The sequence below is a fragment of the Cervus canadensis genome, chromosome 28 (genome assembly GCF_019320065.1).
Source record: "Cervus canadensis isolate Bull #8, Minnesota chromosome 28, ASM1932006v1, whole genome shotgun sequence".
Classification (NCBI taxonomy): Eukaryota; Metazoa; Chordata; class Mammalia; order Artiodactyla; family Cervidae; genus Cervus; species Cervus canadensis.
In genome coordinates, this window is record NC_057413.1 from 48,130,939 (window position 1) to 48,157,955 (window position 27,017).

General features: G+C 57.9%; 1 protein-coding gene across 5 annotated transcripts in view; it reads left to right on the forward strand.

Moving 5' to 3' along the window:
- TTBK1 (tau tubulin kinase 1) overlaps window positions 1-26,838 on the forward strand; it is a 41,629-nt gene extending 14,791 nt beyond the window's left edge. For 4 of the 5 annotated variants that reach the window (XM_043450723.1, XM_043450727.1, XM_043450724.1 and 1 more), the window contains 4 exons: window positions 2,633-3,194; window positions 8,845-9,114; window positions 21,317-22,878; window positions 23,516-26,838. In XM_043450723.1, the coding sequence (XP_043306658.1) occupies window positions 2,633-3,194; window positions 8,845-9,114; window positions 21,317-22,878; window positions 23,516-23,906 (2,785 nt within the window). In that variant the 3' untranslated portion in view covers window positions 23,907-26,838. The remainder of the gene's footprint in view (window positions 1-2,632; window positions 3,195-8,844; window positions 9,115-21,316; window positions 22,879-23,515) is intronic. The other variant, XM_043450726.1, reaches the window with a different exon arrangement.
- Window positions 26,839-27,017: the final 179 nt, after the last annotated feature.

Genomic DNA, 27,017 nt, shown 5'->3' on the forward strand with positions numbered 1-27,017 from the left:
AGCTTCTCACAGCTGGTCTGGAGGAAGGGCAGTTTCCAGGCAGATGCGGGGGACCCTGGAAGGGTTACGAAGTTTATGCTTGGTCCTGGGGACTCAGTTAGCATCAGTGACTAGCCCTGGAGAGGGGGTGGGGGTATAGAGGGCCCAGCTCAGGCCACGAAGGGGCGTGGGGTGGGGGGCAGGCATAGGAGGAGGTGAAGGCTGAGATGGTAGGTGGGCGTGCTTCCAGAACCTCTTTCCCTAGGGGCTAATTACAGAGGCCTCAGAGCAACTGGGGAAGCTTCCTCCAGCTCCGGGGGAGGGGCCTGGAGAAGATTCAGCTGGTGTTGAGGGGGGTTTTGAGGAGGAGACAGACCATGCTTTGGGGGTAAGGGCTTGGGAGTCTGAATGGCAGGGAGGGAGGAGGGACCTGGTTGATGTGAGGGAGTGTTGGGAGAGTTGAGAGCCAACGTGAGCCTTTAGGATGTGGGATGAGAGTGGCTGGTGGAGCTCGCTGGCCCACGGCTGCCAGGGACCAGGGCGGGATCCTCATCTGGTGGGTGGGACCACCTCGGGTGGCAGAGATGACCCCACCTCCCTTGGCCCAGCCTCGGGGTAGGGGGTCCTGTCCACACCCATGTCTCCTCCTGCCCCATCTCAGCCACCATCCCCCCTCTGGATTCTGCCCCAAACTGCCCTCCACCTCCGGGATGGGCACAGTGCCCGTCTGGGGTACTCGAGACAGGGCAGCCCTGTGCCAATCCCTCTGGTGACCCCAGGACGGAGGGACGAAGGCCCTGTCCTGAGGGAGCCATCAGCCCTCACACACACACTCATATCCACACACACTCACCACACTCACACTCTCACAGGTTGAATCCCCTGGACAGAAGACCACATTTTCCTCCCGGTCCCCCAGAGGGTTCAGGAAACAGGGAGGAGTGAGGAAGGGCAGTTTGGAAGGGAGATGAGTGGAGGAGGAAGGTGGGAAATGCCCTGAGCAAAGACAGTCCTGGAGAGCACCTTGGTCTGGCCCGGAGTGAACCCTTGTTTCAGGAGAGGAGAGGGTCAAGGGGAGATTTTCTGGAAGGGAAGGGGCAGGATCTCAAGCAGGGCAGAGAATTTGGGGGCTCTGGGGCACGTGGGAGCAGGAGAGTGTATGAAGCAGATGGGATCAGGGTGTGCCCCTCCCTGCTTTCTTCGATCCCCCCCCCCAACTCCATCTTCAGCCTCTCTCTCCCTCTGGCCCCCTCTCTCCTTCATGTCCATCAAAACAAGCCATGCTCTTGGGAAAGCAAGTGACATCAGCCACTTAAATGGGAGGGTGAATTTAAGACCCGGGTGACCTCCCTTTGTTTTTTTTTTAAAGTTTATGAACAAATCGATAAAAATGCTGTGCAGATTAGTGTTGGCGGGGCCCACATAGGCCAGGGTGGGAGGATGCTGAGAAAGGCCGACAGGAGGCTTTGATCTGCACCCCTCCCCTCACAGGCTTGATGCTGGGGGGAGGATGGCAGTCAGGCCCCTGCCCACAGCCTGAGTGTGAGTGAGTTCTCTGCGGTTCTCAGCAGGGCACCCTGGAATGTGGGGGAGGACAGTTCTTCCTTGTGTAGCATCCGGCATCTTCCTCATGTAGCATTCCTGAGGAATATCCTCACCTTGGGGCCAGTAAACCTCAGTTGAGAACCTCAGCAAGTCACGTGAGATTCACAGCACAGGTTAAGATAACAACGAAAGAGATGTCCCCAGGTAGAATCAGTGTCCCAGAGGCAAAAGCCAGAGGGGACCCAACCCCTGCCTGGCAGAACTCACGCCTCCTGGGGAGACAGACTCATAAACACACACGTGCTGTGATGTGAGGGGACACAGGCAAGCCCTGGGAGGGCAAACTAGTCCCCCCAGGGCAAACTAGCCCCCCATCAATGCAGGCGGGAACAGCTCCCTATAGGAAGTGACACTGAGCTGGTGTGGACAGCATAGGGTGGAAGGGCAGGCCGTGCGGGAGGAGCGGCATTTATAAAGGCACAGAGGTGTGAAAAATTTAGGAAAAAGCAGGTGATTTTGAGATGGGTCTGGCTAGGGTAAATGGGAAACAGGGCCTCTGTCTGGCTGCCAGGGCCCTTGAATGCCAGACTAAGGCATGTGGGCTTTGTCCTGGGCTGGTGGGGGGTGGGTGCGGTCACTGGAGTTTGTTGGAGGTGGTGAAACCAGCCAGGTAGGCCTGAAGGGTGATGGTAAGAGGCCAGAAAACCATCAGCATACTCGAGGGCCAGGTGGGTGTGTTTGTCTTGGGCACATCAGGTGCAAGCCTGGAGGGGGTGGAAGCCCTGGCTGGGCAAGCATCAAGTTATCTTTAGGAAGATCCAAATTTCTGGGAATGGTCTGGAGGACAGTGTTCCTTGAGCCCAAGAATTTTACTTACTGCGTGTTTAGATTCCTGGAACATAGTAAGCATTCAAAAATGTGTGTTGAATGAATGCATGAGCTCTTTGCAAGGACTGAGGTTGCAGGGTGATAACACAGGAGGTGGCTGAGCCTGGCCCGGGGTAGGAGAAGGACAGAGCCAGGAGGTCCCAGGCATAGAGCTCCACCTCGGGCTCCTTGGGGATCCAGAGAGGCCGGGCACTGAGCCCCACGTGGGGTGGCTTTGCAGGTCACGGATGGATCTGCCTGGCTCACCGTCGCGCCAAGCCTGCTCCTCGCAGCCGGCCCAGATGCTGTCAGTGGACACAGGCCACGCCGACCGGCAGGCCAGCGGCCGCATGGACGTGTCAGCCTCCGTTGAGCAGGAGGCCCTGAGCAACGCCTTCCGCTCGGTGCCACTGGCCGAGGAGGAGGACTTCGACAGCAAAGAGTGGGTCATCATCGACAAGGAGACGGAGCTGAAGGACTTCCCCCCTGGGGCTGAGCCCAGCACGTCGGGCACCACGGACGAGGAGCCCGAGGAGCTGCGGCCACTGCCTGAGGAGGCTGAGGAGCGGCGGCGGCCAGGGCCAGAGCCCGCCGTCCGGCCCCGGGGACGCGGCATGCACACGCTGGCCGAGGAGGACCTGCGGCTGACACCTGCCCAGCCCCTGCCACCCCAGCTGAGCCAGGCCGATGGCCGGTCAGAGACATCACAGCCCCCTACACCTGGCAGCCCTTCCCACTCGCCCCTGCACTCTGGACCCCGCCCCCGACGGAGAGAGTCAGATCCCACGGGCCCGCAGAGACAGGTAAGGCTGGGCTCGCACCCCACTCCCCATCCCCAATGCCCACAGTCCTGGCGTGCAGCTGAGAGTGCTCCTGTGTGCTCCCCGGGGGCTGCCGGCTAGCACCCAATGGTTGCAGCCGTGATGAAGGGAGACAGGTTTAAGGGTCTGCAAGAATGATTGTGGCGGGCAGGGTTCTGAGTCGAGTCTCGCTTTCTGGGCAGCGTCAGCCAGGTGACAAAACAGGAGGAAGACCTCCTAGAGCATGGGGACAGGGTATGCAAAGGCCCAGAGGTGGCAATCAGAAACACTGATCGGCTTGTTGCAGCAGATGAGGCTGCTAGCTGGGTCCCAGGGCCCCGTCCGGGAGGGCTTTGGCCTTGGGGCTGGATTCTGAAGGCTTGGTGAGCCACCGAGGACAGAGGAGCCTGGTGGGCTGCAGTTCATGGGGTCGCACAGAGTCGGACACGACGGAAGCAACTTATCACGGCACAGCACGGCAGGCTTTTAAGCAGGGGTGTGATATGATGACACTTATACTTTTGAAGGATCCCTCTGGGTGCTGTGTGGAAAATAGACTGAAGGGGCACAAACCTATCAATAGGAAGGCCACATGGCAGGCGCCAGCAGAAGAGCGCCCTGGTGGTGTGGAGCAGGGTGGGGACTCTGGATAAGGGGCAGGGTGGATGGAGCCTGGGGGTGTTGGGGAGAGGACCGAGGGAGTCGCCGCTGACACCCGGCGTTCTGGGTGGGCAGTGGTGCCGTCACTGAGTGGTTTTAAAGAGAGCATCAACTCAGATTTGGATGCAGTGACCTCATGGTACCTGGGGGATGTCCACTGTGGAGGCACTGGGGTTCAGGAGAGAGATCTCAGTGAGAGATATGGATTTGGGGATCTCGGAGTCCACAGGAGTGGGTGGTGTCACTCAAGAGGACTATGTGGAGTGAGGAGAGCCCAGGGTGAAGGCAGAGCTGGGAAACATTCACACCTTGAAAAAGAGTGAGATGAAGGGGCGAGAGCCTGGAACACCTGGGGAGAGGGCTCCCGGGGAGTCGAGAAAGAGCTTGCTGAAGGGGGGTGAGGGCAGCGGGGGGCGTCCTGTGGTCAGAGCAGGCTCTGTGCCGAGGGTGAACTCTGAGAGCCAGGATGTCGGGCAGTGATGGGGAGGAAAGGAGCCCGGGCGGGGGGACCCTAAACCGGGCACAGGGGCTGGCATGTCGGGAGCCCTGGGAGGACCCGGTCAGGTTGCCGTGGCGCCTTCTCATGTGGGAGTACTGAGGGCTGAGACAGGATGGGCAGAGAGGGGTCTGGTGGTGGCTGCATCATAAATGCTGGGGTGAGGGGTCGCAGCACGTCTCATGGTATTCTGGTTATTTTTTTTTTTTTGGCAAATATGGGGTGTCCAAACAAGCAGAAGGCCCCTGGCCTGCTCGGATTTCTCTGTGTGGTGCAGAGACTGACCTCTGACCCAGGAAGTGGCTCCACCACTCACCCTGGGTGCTGACTGGGGTCCATGTCCCCTCAGAGGACTGGGGAGAGCCAAGGAAGTGATGCTGGAGGGCTCAGGGCCCGTGTGCGTTCCACTCGACTGTCCCGTGGGGGGCCTGCACGTGGAAGGCTCTGGGAGATGCCGGGTGCCAGGCCAGTTCCACTGAGCACTCAGGTCAGGAGGCCTGGCCGGGAGACCCTGGTGCTCGGAGAAGGCAGCTCCAGACAGGACTGTCTTCAGGCCCCCTCCCGGTGTGTAGAAGAGAGTCTCTAACCTGAGATCCTGAGACTGTACGTCCTGGCCTTGTCCTGGGTGCTGGAAAACTGGAGGCTCAAAAAATGGGGACCATGAGCTCCCACCCTGAGAGGTCCTAGCCAGCCTGAGTTGGAGGCTCAGCCAGGCAGGGTTTGGGCAGCATGGCTATGTTGCTGACCTGGGCTCTGTTCCCACCAGAACCAGCACTGGGTCAGCAGGAGGAGGAGCGGGATCCGTCTGGGCTCCCTTGATCCCCTCTCATTTATTCATCCCCTCATCTTTCCACACCTACTGCGCCTCTGTGTCAGAGACCAGAGGCATCAGAGATCAGACACACAACAGGCTAGGCCCCCAGGAGGTGCAGAGCCTAGGAAGGGGGACAGAGGGCGATGGTGTGTGTGGGGTGGAGAGAAAGCCCAGAATTAAAGTCAAGAGGCCGAGTTCAGGACCTGGGCCCTTCCAGTCTCTTCCTGGTGACTGTAGGCCAGGGGGGTCTCAGAGTTGTGCAGCTGAGCCGTCTGGGAGGTTTTTCTCACCTTCAGATGCCTGCCCTGGTCCTAGGAGTCAGCCTCACGTTGGGGAATTCCAGCCAAGGGGGTGAGATTTGGGGGAGCAGATGCAGGCCTGCTGTACGGTCAGTCTTGGGCTCAGGTCCTGCTGGTGACAAGGGTGGGCACTGCCCGTCTCGGCAAGCAATGAGTCGTGCGAGTCTGGATGGGGTGTTAGGTTGCGTGGGCCTTGGTTCCCCACAGTGCAGACACGAGCTTGGGCCGCATCCTACAGCCACGTATGAGCTTTTCTGTGTCAGCTTACCCAAGAGTGTGCAGTGATGTGTGGGTGTGTCCATGTGTCCGCGTACACACATGTGGGTGCACCTTCAGAGTGTCTGTAGAGCGTGTGGTGCGTGGAGAACCCCGGACGTCTACAGTGTCCCAGCTGGCGGGGTAGTCACCACAGTGATGGTTCTAATGAGAATAAACAACGGCACTGCTCCTGAGCTTCTGTATTTTTCCCATGGAATCCTCACAACGACACAGTGCAGAGGCCACCCCCGTTTACAGGGTGAGGAAGCTGAGGCTCAGAGGAGCTAAGTGTGGAGCCCAGGGTCACCAGCTGCTAAGGGGTAGAAGTGGGATTTGAATCCAGGCAGCTGGCTCCAGGGCTGTGCTCGGAGCTACACAGTCTGAGGGCTGTGTGTTTAAGAGCAGATCAGGGGCTTCCCTGGCAGTCCAGTGGTTAGGAATGTTCACTGCCAAGGATGCAAGTTTGATCCCTGGTTGGGGAACTAAGATCCCACAAGCCATGCAGTGCAGACAAAAAAAAAAAAAGACAAAGCTGAATCTGGGACTTCCCAGGTGGTCTAGTGGTTAAGACTCTGTGCTCCCACTTCAGGGGGCGCAGGTTCTGTCTCTGGTTGGGGAACTAAGAACCCACAAGCCATGTGACCAAAGAAAAAAAGAGAGGGTGGGGAGCAAACAGACCAGAGACAGCAGATGGTTTGTGCAGGGTCAAAAAGAGCCTTTGTGGTGTGTGGATGTGTGAGTGTGTTGCGTGTGCACACATGTGTGCGCCTGCTGGCTGGGCCATGGCAGCAGGTGTGCCTGTGGGCATGTTGGTGTGTGCGGTGGTGTCTCTGTGTGTGTCTGGGTGTGAGCACATGGGGCAGGACGTTTTGTCCAGTGTTTCAGTGCAGCAGGATGAAGCCTAGCCCTTCCTTCGCCGAGGGCAGGGGAAGAGAGAGGAACGGACTGGCATATTTTTTTCCTTTCTTTTGGTCTGGAAAGAGTCTTGAGCCTGGGTGAGGGCTCCCTCCACACCTGACTGCACATGGAATCACAGTTTGTGGAACTCCCTGCATCCTGTAACATACCTAGATTAAGTGGCTCAGGGCAGGCAGGAAGTCCCTGTAGGGATCCCACCCTACCACCTTTGTGCAAGGAAGAGTCCCAGCTCCGTCTGCTCGGGATCTGATGTGTGAACTTCCTCCTAAAAGCAATCTTTAAAGATAGGAACACTTGCTCGTCTGTCACCTACCCCCGTGGGGAGCAAGGACAAGGATAATGTGGAACCAGGCAGTCCTAGAGTATCTGTTGTTCTTTGGCGTGCATACCATGACACTTGAATTTTTTTTTTTCTTACACACACCTAGATTTCTCCTCTCTGGAATTCACCGTGCAAATCAGAAGTGGCCGGGAAAGCTAGGCCAGAGGGGAGGGCAGTGGACAGAGTGTGGGATCTAGGGGAGGGATGTTTACCCTCCCTTACCAGTTGTCTCTGGCTGATAACCCAGCGGGTCAACATTTCCTGAGGACATGGACATTTGTTTGGCAGCCCCTAGAGCATTTCCCTGCCACGTGTGCAAGGGGCTGGGGGACAAAGATGAATCAGGCTCACAGGCAAGGGGGTGGAGACTGTGTTTACACTCAAGAGCCACAGGGAGATAACGGTGGGCTCTTGTCTGCTCAGAATGGAGCCAGCCTGCCAGGAAATCTGCGGTGGCTTCACAGGTGTGACACTTCAGCTGGGCACGGAGGACAGGGAGGTGGCCACAGGTGGTGCCTGGCCTGAAAGGGCAGGACGTGCTGGAACTAAGTCCCTTTGGCTGCTGACCAAACCCTGCCTGAGGTGCTGAACTGGAGCCTCCCACATGTGCTTTGAGAAGGGTGTGAGCAACGGTGGGTTCCGCTGGCCCTCGGTATCCCCACGTGGGCCCTGGTCAGACAGGGCCTCAGTGCAGACAGCACTAGTTCAGAAGGATCCTAGACTTGGCCACGAAGAAGCAGGAGGGGAAAATATGGTGAGGGCAGTGAGTGTTAAGACGAGCCTACAAAATATGCTTTCTTCTCCTTTCCGTGCTGGGTCCCTAGACGCACCCCCTTCAGTGGCCCAGGGGCGCCCTCCTCAGCCCTCTAGCAGCTGGCCCAGCCAGTCCTCACTGCTATGTAAACTGGCCTCGGTCCCAGGAAGAGGTTGGGGTCAGGATGGGCAAGGCCTGATGACAGCCAAGTCATCGTTCCTGTCCCCACATGCCTGGGACACGGAGCCCATTTCCCTTTTCCCTCTGAGGGTATGAGGGCAGCAGGGCATGGGTGGCCAGGCGAGGCAGCCAAGCCCTGCCATATCTCTGAACTTTAGAGAGGACAGGGAAAAGCTGCCTGGGAGAAATTACTTCAACTGGCTCCTCCACCCCCCAATCCTCTAAACTCTTTCTGCATTCTTGAGAGTGATAAATAACTCGCATGACACAGCGTTTACACCATGGCCAGCACTATTCTAAGGGCTTTGCATATTATAACACCTAATCCTCATAAGAGTCTTAGGAAACCACAGTTACCCCCATTTTACAGATGAGAAAGCTGAGTCATGAAGAAGTAAAGTAACTTGCTTTAGGTCACCCAGGTATTAAGTGGTGGAGTTGGAATTCAAATGTGTAGTCGGACTTCAGAGTCCTTCCCTTCTGCCACCTCCTCACTGAGACAGTAAGCGTGGGGGCAGGGCTGACGTTGCCGAGGGCACTCAGCTGGTGTTCGCGCGACCGCATGAAGGGCACAGAGTCCAGCTGGGGAGACAGATGGTGCACAGATGCCAATACATTTTAGAGCGGTCTTTCTAGGGTGAGGGGGCAGGATTTCCCCAGCCCAGAGGGAACTCCAAGCTATATAGAGCTAAGCCAGGAAGCCTTCCTGGAGAAGGTGAGTGAGCAAGGTCTCTGGGAGGAGACCATGGTGTGAGGAGGAGGTGGGGGAAGGGCGTTGGAGGCCGGAGCCTAGGTGGTGAGGCAGAACGGGCCGTCTGGACCCTGCCCACCTGCCTGCCCGTGACGCCGGCGCCGCAGGGGCTGTCAGCGGTGGGTGGCCCCCCGAGACGGAGCTGTCGATCGAGTCTGTGCCTGACACCTCTTTTCCCTCCACTCTTTTGGTCTCTTTCAGTTGGAGGAGGACAGACTCTCGGGGCACTCCCTCCCGCGGTACAGCCCCCTGCGACGACTGGCGTCCTCCGTGTTCTCCTCCTCCACGCTGGAGACCGAGCATTACCCTCACCCTGGCGGCAGCGGCTCCTCCGGTTCCCTCATTCAGCGCAGCCGCTCGGCGGAGAGCAGCCCCGTGCGGGCGCCCCACCGGCGCCACGCGCCCCTGGCCGCCGGCAACCACAGACTCGTGCCCTCGGTGCTCCGCATCTCGCGGTCACAGCTGCAGCAGGTGTGGGCCCGCTTCACCCACAAGACCTAGGCTGGGCCCCCCCCCTCCTGGAGGGGGCAGGTGGGGGGGGGTGGGGAGCAGGCAGAGACCGTGGTTCCTTCCCAGGACGCAATAATCACACACTCATACACCCTGACCCTCCCTGTCATGCAATACAGCCCCTATAATGTTGGCCCAAGGTACTGTAACCCCCCACCCCTCACCCCCTCCATCAACTCCCTCTGCTTGGTGCCAGCCAAATGGTGCAGGGAGGGGTGGGGCTGTTGGTGCAGTTTCTGGGACAGGACAGGGGCCCTGGGCTGGAGCCACCAGTGGGTCCAGAGTCCGGTGGAAACCAAGGTGTCAGGGAGAGGCGTGCTGGGTCACAGTCAGTCTGGGACGGCGCTTATGCTGTTTAATCCGTGATCTCTTGGCATGGCTGGGCATGGTCCACCCTTGGGGAGGGGGTGCCAAGAGACGGTCCCTTTTGGTGTGCTGTGTGTCTGTCTCTCTGGGCAGGGCAAGGTGTGTGGCCCTGTGTATGAGATAGGGGCCTGGCCAGCCAGCTTTGGGGTTTGGTGGGAAAGTGCCTCTGTACTCAGTGACGTGGGAGGAAGTGGCCCTGTGACCCAGTGAGCCCTTCCCAGGCCACGGCCACGGAGGACAGTGCCCTGCCCTCCTGCATCTCAACCCAGGAGTCCTGGAGCTCAGCCCACTGTAGGCTGCCCCTCCCCTGGGGCATCTGTTGCCTGGCCCAGCTCCTTAGGAGCTGGGGAGGGACGCACAGGGAGGGGTTTGGGGTCTGCCCCTCAAAGTGAGCTGGGGCCTCAGGGTGATGCACCCTGCCTAGTAGCAGTGGCAGAGAGGGTGGTTGTTAAGGATGAGGTGAGTGAGACCTGTGAGCTCAGGACAAATTCCAGACAGCAGCAGTCCCACCACTGCCCCTCTTAGAGGGTGACTCCTTCCAGTGGGTGCTCAGCCAAGCTTTTTGGTCCCCAGGGGCGCTGGTGAAGACAGAACACCTGGTAGGCTGATGAGAGGGGGATCGGGAGGCAGGAGGGGGATCAGGATGTCAGACTGCTCTTTCTGCCTGTTTCTCAGCACCCAACCTGTCACTGCAGGGACCCCAAGGTCCTGTGTCTTCATTCCTGCTCATGTCATCCAGCACCTCTGTTTCCCTGGGGAATGGGGCAGTGGTGAAGATGGCTCCAGGATGGGCAGTACCAGTACAGGAAGGGAAGGGGAGGAGGAGGCCTGAAGGTCCGCAGAATGTTTATTGCAGTAAGGTTGCCTCTGTGTGTGTGCTTGTGTGCTGGTACGCTTGTGAGTATGAGTGTGGTTATGTATGAGAATGTGTGCATGTGGCAGGGTTGCCATGGATAGATGCTCAGGCTGTGCACTGCACAATTTTAGGGAGTGCCAGTTACACAGACCCTGATGTGAATGGCACCCACTGAAGTTGCCCAGTGCTGCAGTTCTGTGTGGGTGGGTGTGTATGAGTGTGAGTGTGTGTGTCTCTTAGGGAATCAGAAAGATGTTTGTGTAATCCTTGGTAGTTTCCTATGTACCTACTATCATCCTGACTCCTCTTTCTCCCTCCTTCTTCACTTGATGTCTGCTTCCCTCCGAACTCATCTCCCTTCATCTCCTGTCTCTGGTTCAAGCAGAGGCCTCAGGGCCCCTGCCTCAACCTAGGGGTGCCACAGTTGGTGAACAGCGCCCTGAGCCAAACTATTCTCATAGGTGGCTCATCCATGTGGGCTAAGCCCATACCCACCTCCCTCCTTTCTCCAAAAGGATAGCTTAAGGATAGCTGGGCCAAGAGCACCCTCCCCATTTGGAAATGAAAGCCAAACTGGGACCCACCTCCATCCTGACTGCTCATTTTTGAACCTCCCCAGGTCCAAGACTCTGTTGCCCTCTGGGCTGTTTTCGGTGGCTCTGTGCCCTGTGATGGCAGAAGGCAGAGGAGGGGTCAGGGTAGACCCTTCAGGAAAAGAGAGAAAAATCAAAGCACAAAGTTGGGGGGTGGGATGGCCAGTAGCCCTACTCCCCGCCTTCTGGCACTGCCTGCCTCCCTCCCCGCTCTCCTCTGGCCCTCTTTCCACCCTCTCTGGCGGCAGGGGCTGAAATGAAGGGGAGTCTGTCCACCAGCCACCCCACAATCAGCAGCAGTGGGGGCAGGGCCCCCGCTATCTGGGATTAGATGAAACCAAGCCCTCTGTTATCCGGCATTTCCTTCCAGAGGGTTCTACTACCTGACCCTGAGCACAGCTCCCACACCGTGACCAGGACCCTGCGGTACTCTAAGATCCCAAAGTGCCTTGTGACCTATCAAAGATGACGGCACTAGCTTCAGCCTCGATTTAGCATCAGACATGTATTACAGCTTCCCTGGTGGCTTAGCTGGTAAAGAATCGGTCTGCAATGCAGGAGACCTGGGTTCGATCCCCGCATTGGGAAGATCCCCTGGCGAAGGGAAAGGCTACCCACTCCAGTGTTCTGGCCTGGAGAATTCCATGGACTGTACAGTCCATGGGGTCACAAAGAGTCGGACACAACTGAGCAACTTTCACTTTCACTTCTTCAGTGTTTCCAAAGGTTTTGGAGGTGGGGAATCCTGTTTAGCATTCCCAAAGTAGCTGAATTTTCAAATGCACCCCCCCACCGAACTGATTATTGTGGGAAAGAGTGTGTCCTTTAAAGATCATGACTCAAAACATTTTGTCCTTTGCGGGACATCTTTTTATATGCCCTCCGTAGTGGAGGAGAAACTGTCTTATAAGCCATAAAGCTCTGAGCTAATAGGAAGTGGTCTTGATATTATTACCTTTTGAGGGTAGCTCTGACTTTTGGAACATTTAAGGTTATTTGAAGCCACGTGTGTTGGAGCAAGTTCATGTGGAGCTCAGCAGACCCCTGTGTGGTTTGGAGTCCAGTTGTCTGTCTCTAGGTCCTGGGCTGGGTAGGGAAGTTGTGAGCCTGAAGTGTTGTCAAGCTCTTTTTTCTTAAGGGTTTCCCAAGGAAGATGCCAGAGTGTTTCAAGAAAAGATACCCTGCCTGGGGAAAACACATAGCCTCCCCGAGGTCAGCTTTGAAAAAGAGCAGCACTCTTTATTGTATTGGAAGATGCTATTTTTGTACTTTAAAGTCACACCCTGCATGTAGTGGTGGCTTCCAATTATTAATTATTTTATTTTATTTAACAGTCACTGGCACACAGAGCTTGTCATGTGCCAGGCAGTGATCTAAGCACTTTACAAAAATAACTCATTTAATCCTCATAATAGCCTAGGAAGTAGATCCCAGTATTATCTGCATTAAATGGATTAATCAGAATATCTAATTTACAAAAGCATATTAACCGCCCCCCGCCCCCCCTGCCGCCGCCAATGCCGAATAACTGAGGACTTGTTTGATAGGAGTTTTAAAGCGTTTCAGTCTGTGTATCGGTCTGTTTATTATTTACTGTCCTTACTGGTTGGCCCCTCCTTGCTCTACTGAGGAAGAAGGAAGTTACTTATGAATCAGACTCTCCTTCCTTCTCCATCCCACCTGGACATGGGATGGAGTTGGGGGTGGTTGGGTGGTCACTCCAGAGACCCCCAACCGCTCAGTCCCACATGGCCCCAAGCATACCCATAGCAGCTCTGGGGATTAGGTGGGTGGAGTGAGCATTCCAGTGAGAAAGCAGGTGTTCAAAATCCTGTCCTCAGTGGTATCGGTGGGATGCCCGGGGTCAGGCTCACAGGCAGGGCAGATACTGACTCTCATACCACTGACGATGGAGATTGGAGATGAGTGTCATCAATTCAACGCATGTCAACAGGAGCCAAGCAGTGTCAGGGAGAGGGCACTTGTGGGGACTGTGGTAAACAAAGGGACCCCCACCATCCTCAGTTCAACCAACTGTTGCCAGGATCTTCCACCTTTAACGTGAAATCTCACTCTTTTTAAATATTGGCTTCTAATTTTTAAAAAAACAACGTTTTAAAGAAAAATCACTGTGTGAACTAAACAAAACTGGTTTACGAGCAGAGACCCTGAACTCAGTTTGCAACCTCTCTGAGCAAACTCCCTGAGCCCCTGAGGATCCCCCTACCCCCCATCTGTCCAAGGCTGTAAGCACTCACGTGGGCGGGCTTCTTAAGAACAGGCAGCTCATGGCCAGTGGGGATGTGTGGTGTGTGCTGTGTGTACATGTCAGTGAGCTCATGGTGTGTATGCCTAAGTGTGTGTGTGGGCCAGTGGGTTTGTTCATGTTAAGTGGGGTCCTCCTCAAAGGACCAGTATTTTCTCTGTAGGACAGGATCCTAGGTCAGTGAAAAATGCACTAGTAAATTCTCAGTAATGAATAGACACCCCCACCCACTTAAGGCAGCTTGGGTCACAGCAATAACCAGTCAACACTCACCACAACCTCTAGCATCCCAGTCCCAGCCATCTCCTTTGTAATTTCAGTTGTGGGGAAAAAAGGAATGGCCCTGCCCAGCATAAGGAGGAATGGTGGAATCTCTGAGCCATGCTGGTACATTAACCCTTGCTCCCCCAGCCAGGAGGGGCAGGCCCCTTCAATCCCAGGAAAAGCTGTGTTCTTCTTTGTGGGGAGTCCCAGGACCCTCCTTTGCTATTTCTCCTCTGCCCTGTTTAGGTCTCCTTTTCTGGGGAGGGTGGTGCTGTCTGCCCAGGCAGTGGTTGGGATGCCTGGGCCACTGGGTGAGCAGAGGAGCTGTGGCAGTGTGTCTATATTGGGTGATCAGAGGAGAGGACCATGCTTAGGGAGGCTCTGGGGGTCACTGGCTGTGGAAGCATAGAGAACGCCATATCCCCTGCTGTCCTCGGGTTGATTTGGCACCTGAGGATGGAAGCATAGACCTCTAAGGAAAGCCTGAACACCACCCCACCCCACCCCCAAACTCTACTGGATTCCACCCCATAGGGCAGGAATCAGCCCACCCCCATGGGCAGTCATTGGTAACAAGGAGCGTGGCAGATCACTCTCCTTAAGTTGGGGGGCACGTCCCCAAAGTTTGCATTATTCCTATTAGGGACAGAGGTGCCCCCAGGACTGGTGGGGTCAGCCTCTGAAAATTTTAAAGCATCCTTCTCCCTAAGGGAGAGGCTCCTAGACTGAGGACCACAACCCTCAAACATCCCCAATGGTTTCCCACACCACCCAGTGGGCTTCCCAGTTTAGGGAGCCCCTGGGCCTGAACAGCGACCCCAGCCCCCAAGTGAAGAGTTGAGAAGCCGTGGGGAGGAGGGGCAATGAAGCCCAAAGGACTATGGAAACCTTCTGAGACCTCCGCTTCCACTTGGTTCCGCCGTGCGTCCCACCACCTACCCTCCCTTCTACCGGCACAGGCTGTGGGGGTGCGGGGTCTGGGGTTCACCTTGCCACGATTAACAGGCTCTCTCTCTCTCTGCTACACACACACACCCCCGTAGCTGCGCGCACACTTCATGCACTCTCCGGACAGCAAACTAGCGGCCCGGCCCAGGAGAGCACGAGGATCGTGTTTCCGGGCCCCTCTGGCAGGTTTATCTCTGTATCGGGACCCCCATCCCCTACATTCCCTTCTGTCCCCGCTCCCGCGGCCGTTGCACCACGAATGTACGTTCCAGTCTTTTTAACTAGCTGCTACGCGGCGTGACCAGGCGACGGCCCGGCCTCCGAGCCCCCCAGCTGGAGCCACGCCGCTCACGTCGCCAGAGTAACCCTCCCGGGCGCCCCCGGGCGTCAGCCTCTGCTCCCCGCCCCCGCCGAGCTGCCTGCTGCTAAAATCCTCCCCGGGTTCTCTTCCCCCAGCCGCCCACCGCCTCCCACCCCGCCCCGCGCTAAGGTTGAGTTGGCTCCCCTCCGCCGGCTCTGGGCCGCCGGGTCCCCGGCCCGGGGCGGGTCGGGCCGGGTGTGAAGCCTCGCCCCTCCGTGCTCCAGGGCAGGGTGCTGACTATGGCGGGGAGGGGGAGCTGGCCAATTCCCGGGCTTCAAGAGCCTGGGTCGCCCACAACGGATTCCTGTTACCTCACCGCCTACAGGGCTGCCCCCTCCCCTCCCTGCCCCAAATAAATTGGCCTTGCAGTTGGATGCCAAAGAGCCCAGAGTTGAGGGGGAGCCAAGCTTTGAGCCTAGGTCTCTCAGAGCCACCCAACACCCCCTTTTTGGCCCCAACCCCAGCCTCCGTGTCTCCTGCCTCACCCAACTTACACCACAGAGGGCCCTGGGGGTCCCCAAACATGCCCCCACTTCCAACTCTTCTCTCTCCCCATCCCCGCAAATAAAACTCAGGGACCAACATCTGCTTCCTTTGCACTTGCTCCGTCGACTCCTTCCCCACCCCCTACCCCCAGCCACTTGGAGGGGCTTCGGTGGGAGAGGAGTGGGGTTCCCGGCCCTTGTGGCTGTCAGTATTGAACGAGTGGAGGGCTGGCCCCTGCCCCGCTGGGAGGTTTGTCTGGTGGGATGCGGGAAGCTAGGCCTGAGGGCCCAACGCAGCCTTTTCCCTCCAGGGGCCCGAGGAGCCCCCTCCCAGCGTTGGGAGACAGGGATGGGAAGGGGGTTGGCGAGAGGATCCTCCTGGAGGTCCCGAATCCCAACCTGTTTATTCCTGGGCCTCCCCATCCCATCATAACTCCCCGCCCCCCATTTTGTACTGCAATAATACTGTATTATAAGCTTGCACTATTTCCCAACCCTGGCCAGCCATAAGCATGCACGAAAAACTTCAAAACCACACACACGCGAAGATGGGACGCTTTTTTTTTTTTCTTTCTCTCTCTCCGGGGTGTGTCCTCAGTGTACAGAGCAGCGTCAGGGGGGCCCCCCCAGGGCCCAGGTAGAAGAGCATGCACTGAGCCCCTGCCCCTAGACTGCGAGTACTGTACAAATCCAACACTTGAAACCGACACGCACGCGCGGCGCCGCCGGGGTGGGGGGAGGGGGGAGGACACGGACTCTGCACCCCTGCGCACACGGCCACGCAGGGCGGGGGTGGGGGGCGCCCCGCCGTCAGGCTTCGCTGTGCAAGGGATCTTGTGCCTTTTAAAGTCCCTGTATGTTAATGCAGACAATCCGGAGAGCTTGTGTACTACCAAATTCTGATTAAAGACGCCTTCCAGGAACCTGCGCCTTGCCTGCTTTCTTTCCTCCTCCTCCTTCCTAACCCACCACTTCTTGGGTCGCAGGACTGCGCAGAGGCCAGGGGCTAGTCTTTTGCTGACTCAGAGATGGGCTGGTGGATTGGGGGTGGCAAATTTCAGATCAGTGTATCCAGCCCCACTCCTACCTTAGCCAACAGCTAAGACAGGCCAAAGAGGGAAGAGGGAGGGGACCCTAAGAAGTTTCAACCTAGTTGGACTTGAGCAACATTTACTGCTGCGGCTGGCTGGCTGTCTCCTTTCATCCGGAGGAGGGCTTTGGGGGTGGACTCTGGTCTCTGGCCTGACTGGAAATGGCCAGCTTGCTGGAGGGGGGATGGGGAACCAGAAGGTGGTAATCAGTTCTCGGTGGATCAGACAATTATGGCCAAGTGTGTGGTGGGGGTGTGAAGCCACAATAGCAGAGAACCCTGTGAGGAGACCACAGGGAGGCTTCCCCTGCTCCCTGTCCCCTGCCCTGATGGGGGATCTGAAGGAGCCCTGGCCTGAGGGAGAATGGTCTGTTGAGGGGAATCCGTGAGAGACTGGATTGTGCAGAACCCAGGGAACTCAGGGCTAGAATGCCTGTTGAGGGAGAACTAGGTCAAGGAGAGGGTGGGACCAAAGAAGAGGGTCACAGAGACTGCAGAGATTGCAGAGGGAGGGGGTCAAAGGAGAGGGGGCCTCACCCTCTCACTGTCCCCCACCCCACCCCCACAGGCCTGCAGCCATAGCGCCCAAAGAGGAAGATACTAATACCTTTCCCCTTGGGCCTAAAGCAAGTGTGGGGGCCAGAAAGGGCAAGCTACAGCTGTGTTTTTTGATCCCCAGAGCATTGAGAGATCCTTGCTCTGGGGCAGCCGGGGCAGGCACCGAGATCTGGGGTCAAGTGTATGAGGATCTGTAGAGACCTACGGTAGCAGCTGTCTTCCCAGGTCACCTTACCCCTTTCACTCAGATGACTGCCACAGGCCAGGGTGCTTGGTGTGGGTGGCACCCCTGGATGGGGGGTAAAGAGCAGAGGGAGGGCTCTTGGCCTGGCAGATGTGGTAGGAGTGTAGAGACACAGACAGATGGGCAAAGACTCCGGGAAAGGCAGAGTCCAGCAGAGGAGGTACCCTGCTGACCTCTCATCTCTGTCAGTCTAGGCATTTATGGCAATGGGAGTGGGGGTTCCCGTGGCGGGGGCAGGGAGGTATGTGCTGGGCAGCTGCTCTGGGGGTGGGGGTCACTGCTGTGAGAGGCACAAAGCCCTCTCCACTGGGCAGTGAGGGTGGGGTGGGGGTGTCAGAGCTCATAGTCCTCTTGTCCCCGGGCAGCCCGCCTTCTTTGACCTTGGGACTGTGGACTGATGAGCCTGGGCTTGGCCTGGGTCCAGGTCAGAGCATTGCTCAATGGGTGCTGTGTGCGGATGTGGGGTGTGGGGAGTAACCTGTCTCCAGTGTCAATAGCAGGGCGTCAAGGCTGAGGAGAGCCTGGTTTTGCTGGCGGCCAGGTCAGTTTGGAGTCTGGTCCATCTGCCTTTGTTCACTTTTCCGGCTGACTGGAGTAAACCGGACTTGGGCCGAGCTTTGAAGCTGAGAAGGCCACATGCCTCTGCTTGGGGCTCAGCGGCCGCAGGGGAGGGCTGAGGCTTCCATTCTCTCTGAGTGTCTCAGCTCCAAAGGCCTGCCTCCCCTCCTCCCACACCCCCACCGCATCTGCCTTTGGCCCAACTCCATCCAAGTCACCAGGGAGCTTTGAAACAGATTTCTGGGCTTTATCTCTGACCTAACAGAATCTGCGGAGTAGGACTTGGGGCTCTGTATTTTTAAAAAGCATCCCCAAGTAACTCTGTGCCAAGCAGGCTGGAGAACCACAGTAAGCAAATTGAAGTCATACAGCGTCCCTTTCCTGAGAAGGGACCAGGAAGGTGTGAGCTGCTCCGGACACTGGCTTCCCCTCGCTGACACCCAGCACTGCCTCTCCCCTCTGAGGTAGAACAGGGTAGTGTCACTGCTGTCCCCCTCCCGTGGTGTCCTCAGGCCTGGAGGGCCAAGCGCACAGGGGCTGTCCAGGGATCGATGGCTGATTGCACAGGCACAGGATCACCTGGGTGAACAGGTGAATACTCACTGGATTTAGGCATCCAGGAGAGGCCAGAAAGGGTGAGTGAGGACTTCCTGCTCTCTGAGGAGGAGGAGGGGTGCTTCCAGCCCTGGTGCTCCCCAAATTGGAGCCAGATGGGAAGGGGCTTTGAAACAGAAAACCAAGCATGCCCAGGCCAGGGTGATCCTTAGGGTAAATCTGTGTCTTCGCTGAGGTTCACAGCTCTGCTGAAGGGCAGAGGGTCCTGAGTTTTACCACTTGGGAGGGTGAGGGGCCAGTGAAGCAGTGGGAAGAATTCTGAGTTCTGGGCTAGCCTGACTAGTGTGCCTTTGTGACTCAGGCCTATTGATGCCTCTCTCCAGGCCTCAGTTTCCCAGTCTGATATTATCAGTGATGCCTGATTTCCAGTGCAGATACCTCATTCCTCCCATGTAATGGAAGGGGAGAGGATTCCACCTATGAGCATCTAACGTGGGCACTGTGAGCAGAGGATCCATCCTTTGGATGGGGCTTTTCCAGAGAGATCCAAGAATTGGCCAGATGGCAGGGGCAAAGGTCGTTCTAACAGGGATGCCCAAAATGTCAGAGATGGGCAGGAAAATAGGCTGGGATTCTGCTGAGGAAGAGTGGTTTGGTGGGGTTGAAGGATACCCCTGCTGAGTAGGATGTATCTGGTACTCAGTGGGTGGGTTCTGAGCCAGACAGGAGAAACACATAATCATAACACACTCCAGAGTGTGCTGGGGTCCTGTCTGGTGTCTGACACTATCTTGTCTTGCATGAGGAAGGTTATGACAGTTAAGGAAGGGAGAAGTCACAGCCTTGAGCAAATCTTGGCCTTGCGGATTCCTTCTCCTCCACCTGCCTATGGGCTAAGTGCACAGAGACCTCAGCTGGAGAGCCTCTTCTTTCCCTGCCTCCATAGGTATGGCATCCCGGAGTTTCTGGGATTGAGGAGGGAGGTAATGATCTTCAAACCAGGGTAAGCCAGAGCAGGGGGTAGGAGGCGGGGGTGGGATGGGGTTGGGAGGGAGCTAACATTTATCAATCCACTGCTATAAGCCAGACCCACTGCTTATATGACCTCGTTTCTGGTCACAGCCTTTGTGGAGTATGCATTATCCCCATCTCACTTCCTAACCTAGAGACTGCACACTCTATGAAAACAAGGATCAGGTCTGTCTTGCTGATCCACAAATTTACAGCCTCTAACACAGTGGCCAAGACAATAGACATTCAAGGACTTTACATATGCATGAATGGATAAAAAACCCTTAAGGGGCTCACCATTTATCAGGAGAGAGAACCATGTAAAGGCATGCCTGTGAAATAGAGGGTGGAAGGTTCTGCAAAGGAAGGATGTGGGAAAACAAGGAGAGTGGTGAAGTCTGCTTGTTGGGTGGACAAGAAGCTTTTGGGAAAATGAGCTGTTTGAGCTGGGTGCTGGAAGAAGAATAAGAATTTGTCATGTCAGTAGAGAGAGAGGGACCCCTGGGCAGAGGAAGCTGCCTAGGGAAGGATCAGAAGTATGAGAAAACTGTATTTTGAGAACTGCTGGAATGTAAGCAGGGGAGCAAAGTGAGATTGGAGCAGGAGGTAGGAGCCAGATCATGGGCTGGGATGGGGTGGGGTGAGGTAGGGAGGAGTGGGGAGGAGTGAGGATGCACATATGCTAAGCCAAGGATTGGGACTATCTCCAGAGGACTGTGGGGCCCACCATAGGTTTCTGCAGGTTTGAAAGAGGGGGAAATGAGATCCGATTTAAGTTTCAGGAAGATTGCCTACACTTGGGCAGCTGTAGGAAGAATGGATGGGCAATGCAGAATGGAAAAAAAATAAATCAGGCTTGTGGCTGGGGAACCTCCAGGCAGGACAGGGCTGTGCCCATGGGGATAGGACAGCAGACACAGATGTTCAAGAGGAATGCCTGGCAGGAATCCCTGAGAGTCTGGATGACCCCTGAAGGTGTTGGAGCCCTTCCAGGGCTTCGGGTCTGCAAGGGCTGTGTTTCAGAAAACAGAAGCCCTGTGTGTTCAAAAGGCTAACAAAGTGCTGGATACCGTCTGTACCATTCCCCCAGGAACAAAGCCATGTCAGCCCTGATGCGGCCTGGTGCTGTGTGGGTGCCCAGGGATGTGAGATTGACAAGGGTGGAGCTAGAGAAGACATAGCAGCAGAAGCCCTGGTAAGATGCTCAGGTCTTTTGAGTCTGGAAGGAAGAAGGCTGAAGGGAGATGTGGCAAGAGTCTAGAAAACCAAGGACATGCCATCGCATGGCCAAGGACTCTGCCCAAAACTTCTAAGGGACAAAAGTAATCAAGTGAAAAAGAACTGTCTTTCATAGGCTGGCTGTGACTTTCTGGAGAAAGCACCTACAGAGGACTGGAAAATTCCTGGCTGACAGGCAGGTGGGAAGGGGGCTGGAGCTCCAGGGACCCAGCCTGTAGTTCACGGGGTGGAGGACAGTCCAAACTGTGCCCTGACAGGTTCTGGTGGCCCCGCGGCCAACTCCCTGGCTATTGAGGAACTGTACTCTATGAGGAGGCAGTGAGGGCAACCCAGACACTTGCTGCTCCTCTCTGGACCTGGTTTCCTCACCTGCAAAAGGAAGGGCTGATCTATATGGTGGCTATGATGGCTTGCAGTTGTCATTTTCTTCTATTGACTGAATTATAGTTGGCTCTGGGTTTCAGGGTACATGTGGGATACAGGAGAGGAGTGGGGGTTAAGGGGAGACTGGGAGATGGAAGAGCCACTGGGATAAAAGCCTGGGACTTCCAGGGGACCTGGAGCATGGAAACAGTCATCAGAGATTTATTGAGCAGTTACTAGGTCCCAGGGACCAGCCTAGGCTCCCGGGATGGAACAATGATCGAAACAAGCCTCTGTGCCTGCTCTAGTGGAATGCACACTGTGGCGGGCCTCCAAGACTGGGGGTGCAGTCAGGCCCAGGAGCAGGGCGGTGACCTCAGTGGGTCCCTGTGTGTGCCCCTTGCAGGTATTCTCCGTGGCACCCCCGTTTGAGGTGAACGGTCTCCCACGAGCTGTGCCCCTGAGCCTGCCCTACCAGGACTTCAAGAAGGATCTCTCCGATTACCGTGAACGGGCTCGGCTGCTCAACAGGGTCCGGAGGGTGGGCTTCTCGCACATGCTACTCACACCCCCCCAGGTCCCACTGGCTCCTGTTCAGCCTCAAACAAATGGGAAGGAGGAAGAGGAGGAGGAGGAGGAGGAAGAGGAAGAAGAGGAGGAAGAGGAGGAGGAAGAAGAAGAGGATGAGGAGGAGGAAGAGGAAGATGAGGAGGAGGAGGAAGAGGAGGAGGAGGAGGAGGCAGTGGCCCTGGGGGAGGTTCTGGGACCACACAGCGGCTCCAGCAGCGAAGGCAGCGAGAGGAGCACAGACCGGAGCCAGGAGGGTGCGCCTTCCACACTGCTGGCCGATGATCAGAAAGAGTCCAGGGGCCGGGCCTCGATGGCTGACGGGGACCTGGAGCCTGAGGAGGGCTCCAAAACGCTGGTGCTCGTCTCCCCTGGTGACATGAAGAAGTCGCCCGTCACTGCCGACCTGGCCCCCGACCCCGACCTGGGCACTCTGGCCGCCCTCACCCCTCAGCAGGAGCGGCCCCAGCCCACTGGCAGCCAGCTGGATGTGTCGGAGCCAGGCACCCTGTCCTCCGTCCTCAAGTCCGAGCCCAAGCCCCCTGGGCCTGTGGCAGGGCAGGGGACGGGAGCGGTGGCCATCGGGGCAGGGGGAGTGGCAGTCACCTCCTCACCCTTCACCAAAGTCGAGAGGACCTTTGTGCACATTGCGGAGAAAACTCACCTCAATGTCATGTCTTCCGGTGGACAAGCCTCCCGGTCTGAGGAGCTCAGCTCTGGGGGTGAGCTGGGCCTGGAGGTGCCCTCTGATGGGAGGGTGGCGGAGGAAGGGGCCACTGCACACCTGGAGAACGGCATTGCCCTTTCAGGGCTTGAGAGCTGTGTCATGTCAGCACCCCCGGGGAGCGGCCCCTTGGAGGTGACCACAGACTCACTGCCCAACGGCCCAGCCCTGGCTGATGGGCCCGCCCCCGTGTCCCTGCTGGAGCCAGGCCCTGAAAAACTGGCCACCATCTCTCCTAGTCGCCACGCCGTGCCAGGCCCTCGCCCCAGGAGCCGAATCCCTGTCCTGCTGTCCGAGGAGGACACGGGCTCGGAGCCCTCTGGCTCGCTGTCGGCCAAAGAGCGGTGGGGCAAGAGGGCCCGACCACAGCAAGACCTGGCGCGGCTGGTGATGGAAAAGAGGCAGGGCCGCCTGCTACTGCGCCTGGCCTCTGGGGCCTCATCTTCTTCCAGCGAGGAGCAACGCCGCGCCTCTGAGACTCTCTCAGGCACAGGCTCCGAGGAGGACACGCCTGCCTCCGAGCCTGCGGTGCCCAGGAAAGCCGGGCGGGCAGCTGCCACCCGGAGCCGGATCCCCCGCCCCATTAGCGTCCGCATGCCCACGCCTGCCACAGCCCAGCAGCCCCCCGACAGACCCCAAGGTGCGGCCCCAGCATCTGACACAGCCATCACCAGCAGGTGAGAAACCGCTGCCAGTCCGGTGGGGGCGGGGGGGCGCGTGGCAGAGGGTGACCACAGAAGGCTTCCTCCAGGGGAGGCTTCCCTGGAGGCAAGGGATACTGATAATCCAGCCACACCTCCCCAACCCAGTCTCTCCTCTGACTCCGGTCCCAGCCCTGGCACTGGGCTCAAGGGAGTGTCTGGAGGGATGTCAAGGAGGCAGGCTTGGGAAAGGCTGATGGGGGATAGTGGGGTCCACATACAGTCTCTGGTGTGCCACGGGGCATTTGAAGCTCAAAGATAAAGGCTAGAATAGTTGGGAGAAAACATTACCCATATTAATATAAGCATAAGTATATAATGCAGTAGAATGTAAAGATGAAACAAAGATATCAGAGAAAGCATGCAGCAAGCTCTTTTGGTAGCAGCCCGGGCGGGGGGCTGGGGGGAGGGGGGAGGGTGGCCCTTAGAGGCCCCGTCCTCCAGGACGGGGCACCACGCCTCAGTTTGTGTGCCTCGGTTTGATCGTCTGTGCCAAGTTCTCATCCTCAGGCTCATCCACCTCTGAGGATGCACGATTCGGGCTCAGTGCCCAGGGAGATTCTGAAACTGTCTCTCCTTTTGTTTCTTTGCCCTCCTCTCGCATCTTCCGCAGGCTCCAGCTGCAGAAGCCCCCAGGGACGGCCATTGCTGCTGACCTCCGTCCCAAACAGCCCTCCGGCCGAGGCCCGGGCCCCGGGCGAGCCCCAGCCGGCACCAGGCCCCCAGCCCCGCGCAGTCCCGGCCTCCCCGCCTCCTCCGCGCACCATCCCAGCGCGTCCCCGCGGAGCCGGTCCTTGTCCCGAAAAGAGAGCCCCTCCCCTTCGCACCAGGCCCGGCCTGGGCCCGCCCCACCTCGGGGCGCCCCGCAGGCCCGGGCGCAGCCTGAAGGCACCCCCTCCCCTTTGGGGGGCCCCAAGAAAGGACCCAGAGGGAAAGTCCAGACTCAGCGCGCAGCAACCAAAGGCCGGGCGGGGGTCGCGGAGAGCCGAGCGGGGGCCAGATAATGATGCGCGCGGCTCTCTGCGGCCCCCCACCCTCACCCCGGCCCCCCACCCGCAGCCGGCCACACTGAAACAGCTCCCAGCACAGCCTTAGGCGCCTGACGCGCGCCACCCGTGCACCCAGCTTCCCGCCTGCACCCGCGAGGACGCGCGCCAGCACACGCAGCGACCACCCGCCGGCCCTGCCAATTGGGGAACCGGCCTGGGGGAGCGCCCGCCTCCCCATCCTTCCCCTTCTCCGCCTCTCCTCCTGCTGCCCTTCAGGTGGGGCAGGCTCACCCTCCGCCCCGGGGAAGGCTCAGCGACTTTTCACCAAGGACTCCACTAATGGGGACCCCTGCTCACCCACCAGGCCTCTGCTGTTCCCCATGCTCCCCTAGGGAACTCTGCTTACACATCCTGTGGCATCTTTCCCTTCTCCTGACCCTCTTCCAGCCAAAGTCCGCCCCCCCCCCCCCAATCCTGGCGCCCTTTTCGGAAAGGCAGCCTCAAATTCCAGAAATGGAGGCTTCAGCCTCCCACTAGGGGCTAATCCCACCATCCCCTGGGAGCTCAGGTGGTTGGAAAGACCTCTTCTCAGCTGCCAGACTGGAGTTGGGGAGGTGAGACCTGGGAGCCATTGGTCTACTCAGGTGTGAGGGCGCAGGTCTGACCTGCCGCAGAGTCAGCACCGTCCTTGCCACCCTTGTGGGAAGCAGTGGGCAGGTGATGGGAGAAGGGTGCTCCCTTGCACCTCTAGGGTACAACGACCCCCTTCCCCTAAGTTTGTGTGGGAACCATCAAGTGTGCGGGGGCTGCTTTCCTGGGCAAGTGTTTCCCAGTGGGAAGTTGGGGAGGGGCTTTAAAAAACGTTTCACCCCTTCCCTTGGTCCCCTCCCTGATCTAGTGCTCAGGACCCCTCACCATCAGGAATTCCTTTTTGCCATCTAACCTCAATCTTGCCTACTGCAGTTTCAGCCAACTTCTCTCTCTCCTGAATTCAGTGGGGGTGGAGAATGGTTATCATCTTCTCTGCACTGGCCCTTGGGAGATTCAGGGACCCAGTCCTGGCTGCATCACCCTCCCTGTCCTCCTGGCCCTGGAGAGTGGGCTGGATCAGACCATCATCTCCCCCAGAGGGAGAGATAGCAGAAATAGGCAGACAGACAGCTGGCCCCTGGACTCGAGGCAGAAAGGCCTTCTCACTTCTGGATTGTATGTTTCTATGATGGGTCCAGCCCCAGTGCCCTCCACCTCCAGCTCACCCTTCAGCCTGTCCCCTCTTGTCCAGCCCATGCGGCTGAGCAGTCCCTGCTGAGGGCGAGGCCTGTGCTACTCCATGAATGGATACGGGGCCTCCTCCTGGGTCTGGCTCCTGCATAGCTCATCCCCACTCATCATCAGCCTCAACTGCCTACATCTGGGCCAAGGGGCTGCAGAGGGGATAGCCAACCCTGCCCATTTGGGACAGGCCCCTGCGGTCCTCCTCCATCCTCGGCACCCCAGCTTCTGTCCCCTGGCATGGCCCCTCTGTTCTTCCCTGGGTCACAGAAAGCAGAGCAAGACAGCCCGGGGAAGAGGAGTAAAGGCCTCAGCCTGCCCTAGTGGTCTGGCAGCATCCAGCCGCCATCACTTAGAAGGATGCCTGTGAGGAAATCGGCCCCGAGAGAAGCCTGGTGGCACCAGCTGAAGCCCCTGATGGAGAGTCGGCAGGCTTGGGCAGCTGCTTCTATGCCAAGGTGGTGGCTTCTCTGCAGACCAGCCCAGGGGACGACTTCAGGGTGGATGGCCTTCAAGGTTCACCCTTCACTGACGCAGAAGCTCCCAGAACACTCAGGAAACCTCTCCGGACAGAGCCCTCTTTGTCAACCCGAGACCCATCCCAAGGCCTCTACTGCCCTCTGGGTCCAGCAGAGGGGGTGGAGGAGGGGCCACTCCTTCCCACCTAGAGCTTCTTCGAATGACAATCAGCTCGTGCCAGGTGGGGACCAGGGCATGACCCCTGGTGCCCAGGACCTGGGCTTGCTCCTTGCCACCAACCGAACCGTGAATGTAGGGCCCCCCAGCCTCACCCCTGCCCCAGGACCAACAACACCCTGGTTTGGTGTTGGGAGGAAAAAGGGGGCGGCCTGAGAGAGCCCCAAACCCATCCCACACTCTAGCTTCACCCAGCACTCGAGCTGGGCAGAGACGCAAAACCCTGTCTGCCCTTGGGATTCCGGACCTCCCTAGGGCTCCCAACTGACCTCAGGCCTCTGCGTCATTGAATGTCACCGAGGTGGGGGAGGAGGGGAGGGGGCAAGTGTGTGGGGGGCTAAGGGACTGACTCTGCTCCTCCCCCCCGCCTCGGAAGGGTCTAGGGCAGAGGAAAACACACCTTCCAGTGCCCACCTCCCACTGCAGTCTCCTCCCCCTTGGGCACCGGTTCCTGCCCACCAAGCCCTCCCAGTCCTGAGCCCCTTTCTCTATAAAAGAGTGTCACACCACCACCACCAGACCGTCCAGCATTTCCCCATCGCCACAGCCTGTGTCACTGGCTCAGATGCAGGTCTGCTCACCCCAGAACATGCCTCCCCTCCCCAGCCGCACTGTGCACGAAGAGGGTGCAGGTGAGGAGCCGTGCCCCCAGTATGTGGGCTGCCCCCTTCCCAGCTCCTTGCAGGGGCCTGGCTTGCTCAGTCTTCTCAGCTGGGGTGGGGTCAGGGGGAATCAGCCCTGGTGAGCATGCGGTGAGGGGCAGGGAGTTGCCCTTCCCCTCCCTGGGGAAGCCACTGAAGAATGTTTACATGCCAAACAGAATGTAACACCCTCCCCCACCCTTCCTAGTCACTGCATGGCCTCTGCCCACCTTGCACCTGTCCACCCCCACCCCAGCACCCTGGAAGCCGCTGTCATGATTAGATCGGGTCTCGGAAGGGAAGTAGCCATCACACCATTAAAAAGCCTGTGGACCTTTCTTTCTGTTAGCCTGGACTCTTTTTCCTTTGGGGGATAGGGCAAAGCCCAGGCCTTGGGGCTGGGAGTAGGCAGTGGGGAGAGAGCAGGCTGGTGGGAATGTGAGGAGGGACTGTCCTGGAGGTTGGTTGTCTACAGAAGAGGACATGGAAGCTCAGGGTGCATACAGGTAACTTGTGC